The sequence below is a fragment of the Babylonia areolata genome, chromosome 3, assembly GCF_041734735.1.
Source record: "Babylonia areolata isolate BAREFJ2019XMU chromosome 3, ASM4173473v1, whole genome shotgun sequence".
Taxonomy (NCBI): Eukaryota; Metazoa; Mollusca; class Gastropoda; order Neogastropoda; family Buccinidae; genus Babylonia; species Babylonia areolata.
This window is the reverse complement of record NC_134878.1, coordinates 8354090-8367794: the sequence shown is the minus strand read 5'-3', so window position 1 is coordinate 8367794 and position 13705 is coordinate 8354090. Positions and strand designations below refer to the sequence as shown.

Sequence of the window (13705 nt, the reverse complement as noted above, 5' to 3'; positions counted from 1 at the left end):
AGAAGTTGCATTACCATTATAATCCAGTTGAATGTATGGATAACGGTCATTTTGGTCGGTGTTTGTTGTTGTTGTTGTTGTTGTTGTTTAAGCTATTCTTGGTGTCGACAAAGTAATTCCAAAAAAAGGATTTTATTCAAGTTTGTTACACACACACACACACACACACACACACACACACACACACACACACACGGAGACAACCGAGGCCATAACATAGACTCACATTGTCTTTAAACGTGAGAATAAATAAGTGCTAAGACGCGGAACGGCTTTTGAGGAGCACGCGGCCGTTTTGAAATAAACAGCAGTGAATGATAATCATAAGATCTGAGTGACGAGAGAGAGGGGAGAAAGAGAGACAGAGAGGGAGAAAGAGAGACAGAGACAGAGAGAGAGTAAATTGAACTGAACTGAGTTCATTTGAAGAGGTGTGAACAAATTAGCAAATCATTCATTAATAAATATGAAGTCATGTCATAAAAAAAACAACAACAGTAACGTAATCCGTTTGACGGCAACATAATTTTATATATATATATACATATATACATATATATATATATATATATATATATATATATATATAACAACATGGTACATTCATCATATAACAATATGGAATCATGTTCTGCAAGACACAGCAGCTTCTCTTATTTTCAGTGCCTTGTCGAGGCAAAGCAAGATTTCAGTCTCAGTAATGGTGCATTCACAAATTCACATCTTGATGTTAATAGCGCGACGGAGCGAGCGAGCGAGCGGGAGAGAGAGAAAGGGAGAGAGAGAGAGGGGGGGAGCAGGGAGAGAGAAGAAAAAGAAAAGAGACAGACAGACAGACAGACAGACAGACAGAAGAAGCAGGGAGGGAGAGAGAAGGAGAAAAAGAAAAGAGAGAAAGAGACAGACAGACAGACAGACACTGAAAGAGACAAACAGACAGGCAGAGAGAGGCAGATACACACAGATACAGAGTATGTGTTTGGGTGTGTGTATGCGTACAACATGAGATAGGCTTGCAGACGATATGGTTTGAAAACAGAAAGACTGACGTGCGCCAGTTGCTGCCCCCACTCTAAAAACCACGACGGCTATTTATGTCTGAACTAGCACGGCTAAAGAGTGAGTTAGAGAGAGAGAGAGAGAGACTGGGGCTGGGATTGTAGTGCGCATGAATGGTCGTGGCAGTGCGTGTCTGAAAAAGGAAGGCGTCACAATTTGGGTGGTGTTCGTGTGGAGTGATTCGAAGGGAAGCCGAGTGCTGGATTTTATAACATGTGGCCTTGCAGGTCTGTGTCGTGTCGTGTGGTCAGCTTTCTGTGTGTGTGTGTGTGTGTGTGTGTGTGTGTGTGTGAGAGAGAGAGTCTGTGTCCGTTTTGTTTGTGTGATGATGACATTGTGTGTGTGTGTGTGTGTGTGTGTGTGTGTGTGTGTGTAGGGGCGGTAGATGTGTGTGTGTGTTCGGAGTGTGTGTGTAAATGTGTATGGCTCTGTGTATGTATGTGTGTGCACGTGTGCGTGTGTGTGCGTGTGTGTGTGTGTGTGTCAGTGTGTGTGTGTGTGTATGGCTGTCCGCGCGCGTAGTGTGTGTGTGTGTATCTGTGCATGTGTGTGTCAGCCTGAGTGTGTCAGTGTGTGTGTGTGTGTGTGTGTGTGTGTGTGTGTGTGAGAGAGAGAGAGAGAGAGAGAGAGAGAGAGAGAGAGATGGAGACAAACAGAGAGAGAGATAGTATGTATGGCCTTACGAGCACGCAAACCCATGAGCCATCAGTTTTCAGTTTGTTGATGATGTTGTCAGTGTGTGGAGGTGGTGATCAGTGGTGGTCAGTGGTGGTGTGTTTGTGTGTGTGCTGGTCTGTATGTCTGTGAGTGTTCGTCTGTGCGTTAGTCAGTACGTGCATGCGCACTCTTATTTGCGTGTATGTATGTATGTATGTATTATGTATGTACGGGTCTGTGTGAGTGTCCAGGACTCTGTGTGTGTCAGTGTGTGTGTGTCAGTGTGTGTGTGTGTGTGTGTGTGTGTGTGTGTGTGTGTGTGTGTATGCACGGTGTGTGTATGCACGGTGTCTGTGTGTGTGTGTGTGTGTGTGTGTGTGTGTGTGTGTGTGTGTGAGTGTGCACGGCGTACTGTATATGCGCTGCATCATCAGTTAGTGGCACCGACAGCAAACATTTCCTCCGAGGTCAGTGTCTTAAGTTTCACACTGCGCGACACCATACCCAATACTATTTTCCACATCTGTCGTCTGACTTAGCTCGCTTCGGGAATTGATGACTGTCTGTCTCGCCGGAAACCTTTTAGCCGGATTGACTGGCCTGCAGATACTGATACTGATCACCATGAATATTCCAGTGAGCGCGCTGTCACTCATAACTCATATATAAGTGACATTCACATTGCTTGACGGCGAAGGCCCACGCAGGCAGGTCACAGACACACACACACGCGCGCGCGCGCAGCCTGGCACCTACGCACTGCGCGCACAAATATATACACCACACGCCGCTCTTCGTACAGTCAGACTATGCGCACAGGATTTAAATATTTTACGAGGAGGATTTTCCAACATTCTAACTTAAAAGGAACTTATAGATCTGTAACATATGTAAAGTTGTGGATCGAATTTTACTTCTTCTTCTTCTTCTTTTTTCTTCTTCTTGAATTGTAGCCTTTTCACGTCTAAGCGGCAATCTGAACAGCTCCAACATCTCAAGGCCTTGTGGGGGGGGGGGGGGGGGGGGGGGAGGACAGCTCCAACATCTCAAGGCCTTGTGGGGAGGGGGGGGGGGGAGGGGGGTGTTTGAAGGGGATTAAAACAAAAATTAATCCCAGTCCATATGCGGTACTCGAACCCGTGTCCACACATTTCCTTGTCTTTACCGCTGGGCCACTTCCCCACAAGCAAGCACTCTGTAGCCGCAGATTCAATTTCTCAAGGGGTCGTTACTGCTTCCGGACAAAGTCCTAAACGTCACACCATATCTCTCCTTTTCTCAGATGCCTGACCAGCAGCATAACTCAACGCGCTTAGTCAGGCCTTCACTGCATACTTTATATACTTGTGTACGTATCTGAGTGGATTTTTTTTCTTCAGAATTTTGCCAGTGGACAACACTGTCGTTGCCATGGGTTCGTTTACAGTGCGCCAAGTGCTTCAGTGCTGCACACGGACCTCGGTTTATCGTCTCATCCGAATGACTAGACGTTCAGTTTGATTTTTTTCCAGAGCGGGATTCGAACCCACACCCTCACGGACTCTCTACATTGACAGCTGAGCGTCTTAAGCATTCTGCAACCGTGCTCTGTAGCGCTAGACGCTTGGTGCGCTCTCTCTCTCTCTCTCTCTCTCTCTCTCTCTCTTGTCATTAGACCCTTGCAGGTAATGACAATAAACTGTCAATGTGCCAAAGTGTCTCACTCTTCTCTTCTTATTCTTGTTCTAGCAGTGGTGATATTCTCCCATTTGCGATATTAGAAACGCATGTGTGTGTGTGTGTGTGTGTGTGTGTGTGTGTGTGTGCGCGCGCGCGCGCGCGCGCGCGTGTGTGTGTATTCATGCGTGCGCACGCATGTGTGTGTGTGTGTCTGTGTCTGTGTAGCGCGCGCGCTCCTGTGTGTAAATATGCGTGTGTGACAAGAGAGACAGAGACAGAGAGCGAGAGACAGACAGGCAGGCAGACAGACAAAACAGAGGGATGATGACGCTCTAATTCTCCATCAGGGACCCAAACTGAATCAGCTGCAACGGGTTCGTCAGGAAGTTACAGGGCGGAGATGGGTTAGGGCCACAGTGGTCAGGATGTCCGTCAGGTCACTGTCACCACTGAGCAGGAACAGTCCCCTGTGCTGAAAGGCATATAATCATAATTGTCGCCGGGCAGATATTGTCGCCGGCGACAATATGTTCCGACCGTCACGGCACATTACTGTTGCACTTTGGCACATATTGTAGCCGCCGGTGACAATATATGCTGGAGGTGACGCTAAAAAAAAAATAAAAAAAAAAAAAATAAACAAAAATCAACTTGACTGCACTGACGACAATATAAGCTGGCAAAAGGAATGTGATGCAAACAAGGAAAAAAACAAACAAACAACAATAAACACGAGAATTTATTTCTTATACAAACTAATGTACACGCTACGCTACAGCTCACACTTCTCATAGTCACACACACACACACACATCCTCCTCCTCTGGATATCAATCACGATGACCGTCATGAAAATCGTAATCATAATAATCACTAATATCTAAGTTTGCTCTGAGGGCTGGCGACAAAATGTGATGTGGGTCTAGAAACCCGTTGTCGCCGTGGACAATTATTATGTGCGACAAAATATCCTGGGTGACAATTATCATGTGCCGGCGACAAAATATCCTGGGCGACAATTATCATGTGCCGGCGACATAATATCCTCATAGGTGACAATTATTATGTGCCAGCAACAAAATATCCTGGGCGACAAGTATTATGTGCCAGCGACAAAATATCCTGGGCGACAAATATTATGTGCCGGCGAAAAAATATCATGGGCGACAATTATTATGTTACGGCGACATAATATCCTGGGCGACAAATATTATGTGCCGGCGACAAAATATCCTGGTTGACAATTATTATGTGCCGGCGACATAATATCCTCATTGGCGACAATTATTATATGCCGGCGATAAAATATCCTGGGCGACAATTATTATGTGCCGGCGACAAAATATTCTCATCGGCGACAATTATTATGCGCCGGCGACAAAATTTCCTCGGCGACAATTATTATGTACCGGCGACAAAATTCCTCGGCAACAATTATTATGTGCCGGCGACAAATATCCTCATTGGCGACAATTATTATACGCCGGCGACAAAATTTCCTCGGCGACAATTATTATGTCCCGGCGACAAAAATATCCTCATTGGCGACAATTATTACATGGCGCAACACTTCTTCTGCTGTGAGCCAACATCCTGACATACAATATCCTGACCCAATTTTGTGAGGCTGCTGCTGTGTGAGTGTGTGTGTGTGTGTGCATGTGCGTGCGTGCGTGTGTGTGTGTGTGTGTGTTTGCGCGCACGCGCGCGCGTGTGTTTGTGTGTGTTTTGTGTGTGTGTGTGTGTGTATTGATGAGTGTGTACACTGAGCAGTGTGTAGGCGAGTGAATGTGAAGGTTTGACCAACCGTAAGTCGATTTGAGAGAGAAAGAGAGAGAGAGAGAGAGAGAGAGAGAGAGAGAGAGCGTGAGAGAGTGAGTGAGAGAGAGAGTGAGTGAGAGAAAGAGAGAGAGAGTGTGAGAGAGAGAGTGTATGCATGTACATGTGCATGCATGCACATGCGTGTAGTAGTAGTAGTAGCAGTAGTAGTAGTAGTAATAGTTGTCAGTAGTTGCAGTAGTCACTATTCAGTAAGTACAGTCTTTAACTAGACCTCTTTCCACACTAAATGGTACTAGGCAGTTCAGATCAGTTCATTTGCTGAAGATGGCTTCACTGCGTTCGGACAAATCCATACACGCTACGCCACATCTGCTATGCAGATGCCTGACCAGCAGCATAACCCAACGCGCTTAGCGACACCTTGAGGAAAGATAAATAAGTAAATGAATGAAAAAAAAGAATAAATAAATAGATAACCACAATAACAATAATAAAGATGATGATAATGATAATATTGATATTAATATTAACAGTAATAAATAGATAAATATACACACACGCATATTATACTATACGATACTAGACAGGTTGGAAAAAAAAATTTAGAAAGACTTCTGGGGGGTGGGGGGGGGGGGGTCTTTTCTGTGAATTAACAGGGATGGCTGGGCCAGGGTAGCTAAAGCAGTAGCGGTCATGGTAGTAGCAGTAACGAACAACAACAATAACAACAACAACAGTAACATAATAATAATAATAATAATAATAATAATAACAGCAGCAGCAGCAGGAGTAGCCGTATCAGCGTCAGAAGTGTTGGTCGTGGTGGAAATGGTTGTGCTGGGCCTTGCATGCCAAAGCTCAGCTCATCGCACAGATTGGCAAAAGCTTATAGCTGGGCCAACAGCAAAGTGAGAGCTGTATGATTAATTGTTTTTGCATTGCAATGGGAAGTTACTTCCATATCGTTTGTCAAGGACGATGACTCTCAAACTAGGAGGCAAAGATTGCACTAGCTCTTACTTACTGCTGCAGTCTTGGGGGCTAGCTGCCCTTTGGGAATCTTCCCAACGCTGACTGTCCTAAAAACCCTCTTGGCCGAGAGAGTGGGGATGTAACTTTGGCCAGACACTCTTCACCATAATCAAATTTCTTGCCCAGGTAGTAGGGACAGCAGTTGCCTCCTCTGCTGTTCTGATGGTCATAGTCAGACACGACTGACTATCACGTTGTGCGAGGCCTTTTTGTATTTTTATACGCTACCATGGTAATAACTCCGATAAATGCAGACGCAGCAAGTTGCTTCTCAAAAGTTACTGTACCGACAGCTTTTTATTGTATTGTATTGTATTATTTCAAATTGTATTGCTCTTTGTAAACAACTGGTTTTTGTGTGTAAAATTCGGGCTGCTCTCCCGAGTGCAGCGCCACCCGATGGTTTTTTTCGCTGTCAGAGTGAATGTGTTTTTCTATCAAAATGATTTTGTCTACAGAATTTAGCCAAGGACAAACCCTTTTGACGCCGTGGGTTATTTTACATGCGCAACTAAACGCATGTCACACTCTGGGTCCTCGGTTTAGTGTCTCGTCCGAATAGTGACTAGCGTCCAGACCACCATTTAAGGTCTTAGTGACAGTCCTGACATGGCCCTGTGCGGCTGGTTGGACTATAGGCAACCAGAACTCAAGGTTTTAGTGGAAGGGTAGGAAATACGGCCGATTGTGGGATTCGAACCTGTGTGCTCAGTTTGTCTCGCTTTCTAGGCGGACACGTCACCACTGCTGAGGCCGCCCTCCGTCGTTCACATAAGGCCGCTGTGTAGGGCTCGGCATGAGAAGACAGGCGGGGCCCAATCGTCTTCCTTACCGCCGTTGAACTGTCCCCTTACACAAGTCAGGTATCTATCGACACCTGGGAGCAGTGAAGAAAATCGTGGTCAGTCAAAGGCCCGCAAAGCGCCGGCGAAAATTCCTTGGTGTCCCATTTAAAATGTGGCCTGCCGGTATGTTTAATTCTGTGATGTAAAATCGATGTGGAGGTGTAATTTTTCCTATCAGAACCTGGAAAGGAAAAGCTGAAGATACGCCTCGTTTTATATAGTTTCTTTTTTTTTTCTTTCTTTCTTTCTTTTTTTTCTGCGGGACTTGCAATTCCGAAGGATACAACACCATGTCCCAAACAGCGGTGCCTCGAATCCTGATATAACTGGTGAACACTGGTTTTGAAGTCTAACGCCTTACCGATCCTGTTACGGCGACCCCCCACCCCCCACCCCCGTCGACCCCTCCCCCCCTTGCCCCCCCCCCCTACTCCGCCCCCTCCCCCACCACTCCCATGGCAAATGCTCAACCTGCTGATTTAATCTTTGGGCGTTAGAAGTCCCCGTCAGTTAAAACATCCGTCGGTAAACACATCAGTTGGATGAATGTATATGGGTATAGCCAGCAGCAAGGTCATGGAAAGGTAAACAGAAACGGGGGTTGGGTGGGGTACGGCAGAGATGGAAGAGACAGGAGGGAGGGAGGAAGAGAGAGAGAGGATGCTGTGTGTGTGTGTGTGTTTTTTTATCTTCAGTTTAACGTCTAACACGGACACTCAGTCTGGCTCCGCGACTAAGCCATTATTGTCGTTAGTAGGGGGCTTAGTAGGTGGTGTCCTAAGTACGTGATGTGATGTGTTTGATGTGAACCGTGGGTTGTGTTAATTACGTTCATTAAGAGACAGGATGTGTGTGTGTGTGTGTGTGTGTGTGTGTGTGTGTGTGTGTGTGTGTGTCTGTGTGTGTGTGTGTGTGTGTGTTTACGTGCGTGTGTATGTGTGAGTGTGTCTGTGTGCGCATGTGTGTATACGTGTTTGTCCGTGAGAGAGAGAGAGAGAGAGAGAGAGAGAGAGAGAGAGAGAGAGAGAGAGAGAGAGAGAGAGAGACCTTGTTGCCGAAAACGAACGATTCTTTTAGTGTCCATGGTAGCCTCACGTCAGAAAGCAGAAGCAACATAATTATGTTCAGTTAATCGCTTGGCTTGATTGTACTGTCAGTCAGTCTGTCGACCTTTTTTGATGTGAACCGTGGGTTGTGTTAATTACGTTCATTAAGAGACAGGATGCAATGACAATAAATATCCAACGGTACAACATAATCTGAGTGGGCAGCCTATCGCGAAGTTTTCCCTTGTTATACAAAGCTCGGTAGAAGAGAGAGTATTTGCTCATCGTAATATATGTTCATCAAATGAAGCATGGTTAAAAGAAGAAGAAGAAAAAAAAAGATATTCATTATCATCACCATCACCACCAACATCATCGTCCATGACTGAGACTGATGCCGCCATCACCACAACCCATCATCATCATCATCATCATCATCATTGGTCAATATCTTATTGTTGCTGACGTCATCATCATCGTCATTGTGGTTGTTGTCGTCAGAGTCATCTTGATCGTTGTTGTCGTTGTAGTTATTACTATTACTGTTGCTGCTGCAGCTACCGTATACCACTACTGCTACTACTACTACTACTAATTATTATTATTATTGTTACTGACTGTTGATCCAACATTACACCATGTGAGTGTATCTTAATGGTAAATTAAATGACACTGTGCCATAGTGATCGACAAAACAAATAATGTCATTTCAAAATTTATTCTTTTTTTTTTCTTCAGAGAGACGCTGTGTGTGTGCCAGTGTTACACACAACAAGATCGTGTGCCGCAGAATAGATGACGTCACCCATAGTTGTGTGCCCCTGCAGGGTCAGGTGTGTTCGACGACACCGCAGTCCGCCACAGGAAACAGTGACAAAGTACTCAAGTTGAGATCCTGATAGTTCTCTCCCCCCCCCTCCACCCCCACCCCCCCCCCCTCCGCTCGCCCTTCACCCCCCACTTCCGGCCACCCACCACCGCCTTCCCCATTTACCCTGATTCTATCAAGAACGATTATGTGCGAGTTGAGAACGAGCGGTGTGTATGTGACCTGAATGTTTTAGCCCAATGGAAAGACAAGACAATAAAGCATCCGAACAGCAAACAGCGCAGAACAACAAAAGCAACAAACAAGTGCTTGCTGGTATGTACACACACAAGTGAGCACTTATGTAATATAGTGATGTCGTAATCAGCACGAACGTTTGACGTAATCGGCCAAAGTGGTGTATCCGCTACCCATTGCAATAAACGTGGGTCATAATTGTTTGAGGTCAAGAGACCGTGACTGACGCATCGAGTTTGCGTCAAAACACGAGTTGTTTTCCGCTGTCAAATGTCCTTTGTGTGTGTGTGTGTGGATGGTTTGTGGTTTTTCTTACAGTTTGTCTGAACTCGTTATTCAGATGAAAATTTTCTGTGCGGACGATTAAAGATGCCTGCAAAACAATTTCACTGATTGTGTGATTAAAAATCAATGACAAATGGAACTGCCCCTTGACGACTTGAATTCATCAATACTCCAGATGGAGATTCGCTAACGGTGACAATAGCAAAATCAGCAGCAGAAGCAGCAGTAGAAGGGGCAGCAGCAATAGCAGTAGCCATAAATTATCTGTAGCAGCAGCAGAGCAGCACCAACAGCAGACTGTAGCAGCCATCTCAGCAGCAGTAGCAGCGGACGCATTAACAGAAACGGTAGAAAAATAGCAAGTCATCACAGCAGTCGCATCAGGACTAGCGACAGCAACAACCCGAAGCAGTATCACCGGTGGAAGCAGTGGCAACAGAAGCAGAAACAGCAGCAGCAACAGTAACACCAAGCAGCAGCAGCAGCAGCAGACGCAATACCAGAAACGTTTGAAAAAATAGCAGTTATTGCAGCAGTCGTGTCAGCAGTAGCGGCAGCACCAGACCGCAGCTATATCACTGCTGGAAGGAGAAACAGCAGCAGTAGTAGAAACAGCAGAAACAGCAGCAGCAGCATCACCACCACCACCAACAAGAACCACCATGGCTCTCAACTCCACAGTCCACAACATTCTCCACAGCTCTCCACTACTCCTGCTGCTGACGACCACCACTTCGGAACTGGACGTGACGGAGGCAGTAGTAGTGGTGGTGGGGGACGACACGAACACAACAGACCCAGACCCCACCACCCCCACTACGAACTCCACCCTAACCCTCACCCCAACCCCTAGAGACTGGACGGCGGGTCTGGTGGCGGAGTACGCCCTGCGGAACGTGCTGTCCGTGCTGACGGTGCTGGTCAACTTCCTAGTGCTGTACACCCTGTGGGGCACGCGCTCCCTGCGCTCCGTGCCCGCGCACGTGGTGATCGGCAGCCTGGCCGTCACGGACCTGCTGGTGGGGATCCTGGGCCCCACGGGGCTGCACATCGAGCTGGAGGTGGTCGTGGACCCCTTCATGTGCCGCATGGGCTACGGGGCCGTCCTGGCCTTCTGCAGCGTCTCCATCAACCACCTCGTCTTCGTCAGCGTCGACAGGTGAGGGGGGGAAAGAGAGAGATGGAGAGGGAAAGGGTGGGGGGCGGGAGGAAGGAGAGAGAGAAAGAGAGAGAGAGAGAGGAAGGGAGGGAGGGAGGGAGGAAGGATCCACCTCATCTTCGTCAGCGTCGACAGGTGTCAGGAAGAGAGCGAGAGAGAGAGGATGGAAGGGAGGGAGGGTGATGAGGGGGGAAGGGAAGAAGGAAGGAAGGGGGAGCTGGTAGTGGTGGATGGGTGGATGTTTACGCATTGATTCCACGTTTTACTAGAATGACGCATGTGGGGCCACACCCCCCTCTCACCCTTTCTGCAGCGTCTCCATCAATCACCTCATCTTCGTCAGCGTCGACAGGTGAGTCAGGAAGAGAGAGAGAAGGAGAGAAGGAGGGAGGGAGGAAGGGAGGGAGTTAGAGGTGAACCACCTCATCTTCGTCAGTGTCGACATGTGAGTCAGAGAGAGAGAGAAAACTCTGAAATTAAAACGGTTCTGTTTTTTTAATTCAGGGATTAAGATTTTAGACATAGCCTATTCTTACAGTCTGTACTTGAGAGAAAGAGGAAGAAAGGGAGGAAGGAAGGAAGGATCCACCTCATCTTCGTCAGCGTCGACAGGTGAGTCAGGAAGAGAAGAGAGAGAGAGAGAGAGGATGGAAGGGAGGAAGGAAGGGAGGGAGGGAGAAATGGAGGGAGGGAGGGAGGAAGGAAGGAAGGAAGAACCACCTCATCTTCGTCAGCGTCGACAGGTGAGTCAGGAAGAGAGAGAGAGAGAGGAAGACAGGAAGGGATGAAGGAAGGGAGAAGGGAAGGAAGGAAGGAAGAGTTGATACTGATGAGCTGGTTAACCTTTTTTATGAACTGATTCCACACGTTATTGGAATGACGCATATGGCACCCAGCCCCACCCCAATAATCTACACAGGGAAAGGAAAGGAAGGAAGAAAGGTGCTCGTAGTGTTGGGTGGGTGGACTTTTACGACTTGATTCAACATGTTGTAGGAAAAACGCATGTGGGTCCACAGCTCCCCCCTACCCCCCTCGCACCCCCCCACCCACCCACCCACCCCCCCCACACACACACACCCGCCCCCCTCAACCCCCAATAATAACCTGCATGAGGAAGGAAGGGAGGGAAGGAAGCAGGAAGGAAGGAGAAGAAGGAACGGAGGAGATGGTAGTGATGAGCGGGTGGGCTTATACGAACTGATTCCACAGCTCACAATTATTCTACATGATAAAGTGAGGTGGATGAAAGCAGAAGGGGGATGTGGTAGTGGTAGGTGGGTAGTTGGATAGGATGGAGATGGAGGTGGTGGTGGCTGGAGGGGGTGGGGGTGGGGGGTGCGGGGGGAAGAGTGTAGTCGCTTTGTCATTAACTTTTACCTTGACTTCGTCAATGTCCAAAGGTGAGTTTGGAAGAGTGAGGAAGGAGGAGGAGGAGGTGCTGTGCTGGGTAAGGGTAAGTAGGGTGGTGGTGGGTTGATGGGAGAATGGTGGTGGTAGTGGTGGTGGTGGTTGTGGTGGTGGTGAGGTAGTGGTGATGACGTCACAATCAACCAGACACCTGGTCTTCGTCGGTGTGGACAGGTGAGAACGAAACGAAACGAAACGAAATTTTATTTCACCAGGGTAATACGATAAGCAAGTACATAACATGCTTTTTTCCACCCAGTCCTGGACAAAGAAAACAAAAACAAACACAAAAAAACACGCACAAATAGAACGAGTATAAAGGAGGGAGGAGGAGGAGGTTGTGGTGTGTGTGTTTCATTATAAACATTTTACTCTCCCTTCCCTCCTCTCAACAGCCCCACATCCTGTCCCCACAACCCCCTCCCCCACTTTCTCCCACTTTCGGATAACTAGAAATCAGAGGTTGGTTGCACGAGCGCTAAATTCACTAATTATGGTTAAGAATATTATTCCCAACTCCATGGTAAACTACCGTATACTTAGGAACATGCTTTCCTCTGATCAAACTATGCGCTGCAAGTATTGCCCAATGCAATGTTTAAAAATTGGACATTTTTTCCACAACTTGGACTTTCAGAGACCAAAAACCAGACCCCCCCCCCCCCACCCCCACCCCTCTCCCCTTGCGATTTCTTACTCTTTTCTCGTGTGCTGATCTAGGGAAACAATTGACTTATCTTTTGTTCCGGACTAGTAACTGCTGTTGATCAAGGGAAATAAATGACTCTTTTATTTCCGGACAAGTACCTGCTGTTGATCAAGGTGATGACTATCCTTTGATTCCGGGCAGGTACCTACTGTTCATCAAGGGAAATGAATGACTCTTTTGTTTCCGGGCAGGTATCTTCTGTTGATCAAGGGAAATTATTATCTATTGTTCCAGGCAGGTACTGCTGTTGATCAAGGGAAATAAATGACTAATATTTCGTTTTCGGGCAGGTACCTACTATTGATCAACAAGGGAAATAATTCTTATCGTTTGTTTCCGGGCAGGTACCCGCTGTTGATGAATAAGGGAAATAAATGACTTAATCTTTTGTGTTTCCGGGGCAGGTACCTGATGATCTCCAAGCCGCTGCGCTACCCCAGCCTGGTGACGTCGCGCCGCGTGTGGGTGTTCGTGTTGCTGTGCTGGGGGTGGGGCGGGGCCCTGTCCACCACCTTCCTCCTGGGGCTGGGCCTGCAGCCCTCGTGGAGCGGGCGGTGCCGCGCAGAGCTCCTGTACCGGCCCTGGTTCATGGTCTGCCTGCTGCTGGCACACTTCCTCCTGCCCTTGGTCGTCATGCTCTTCGTCCACGTCAACATCTTCCGCGTGGCCTGGCGCCAACAGAAGGCTGTGCAGCAAAGCGCCTTCCGCCCACAGCCCTCCATCGAGTCGGACACTGACGCCACTGTTGGAAGTGGTGCTGGTGGTGGAGGAGGAGGAGGAGGGAATAGGAGGAGGAGGGGGAAGAGGAGGAGGAGGAGGACGGGGAGTAGTAGGGGGAGGAGGTGAGGAGGAAGGGAACAGACTGACGGCCCCGAGGAAGATGTCGGCAGGAAGCTGCCGAGCCAAGCTGCGTGCCGCCCGCCTGCTGGCCCTGCCCTGCGGCTACTTCTACGTGTCTTGGGGGCCCTGGTTCGGGGTGGTGCTGTGGGCCGTGTG

At 47.9% G+C, this 13705-nt stretch overlaps 1 protein-coding gene across 1 annotated transcript; it reads left to right on the top strand.

Moving 5' to 3' along the window:
- Positions 1-9958: 9958 nt before the first annotated feature.
- LOC143280425 (adenosine receptor A3-like) lies at positions 9959-13705 on the top strand. Its single transcript, XM_076585064.1, has 2 exons — positions 9959-10590; positions 13114-13705. The coding sequence occupies exons 1-2, from the start codon at positions 10094-10096 to the stop codon at positions 13553-13555; spliced, it is 939 nt and encodes a 312-aa protein (XP_076441179.1). The 5' UTR covers positions 9959-10093; the 3' UTR covers positions 13556-13705.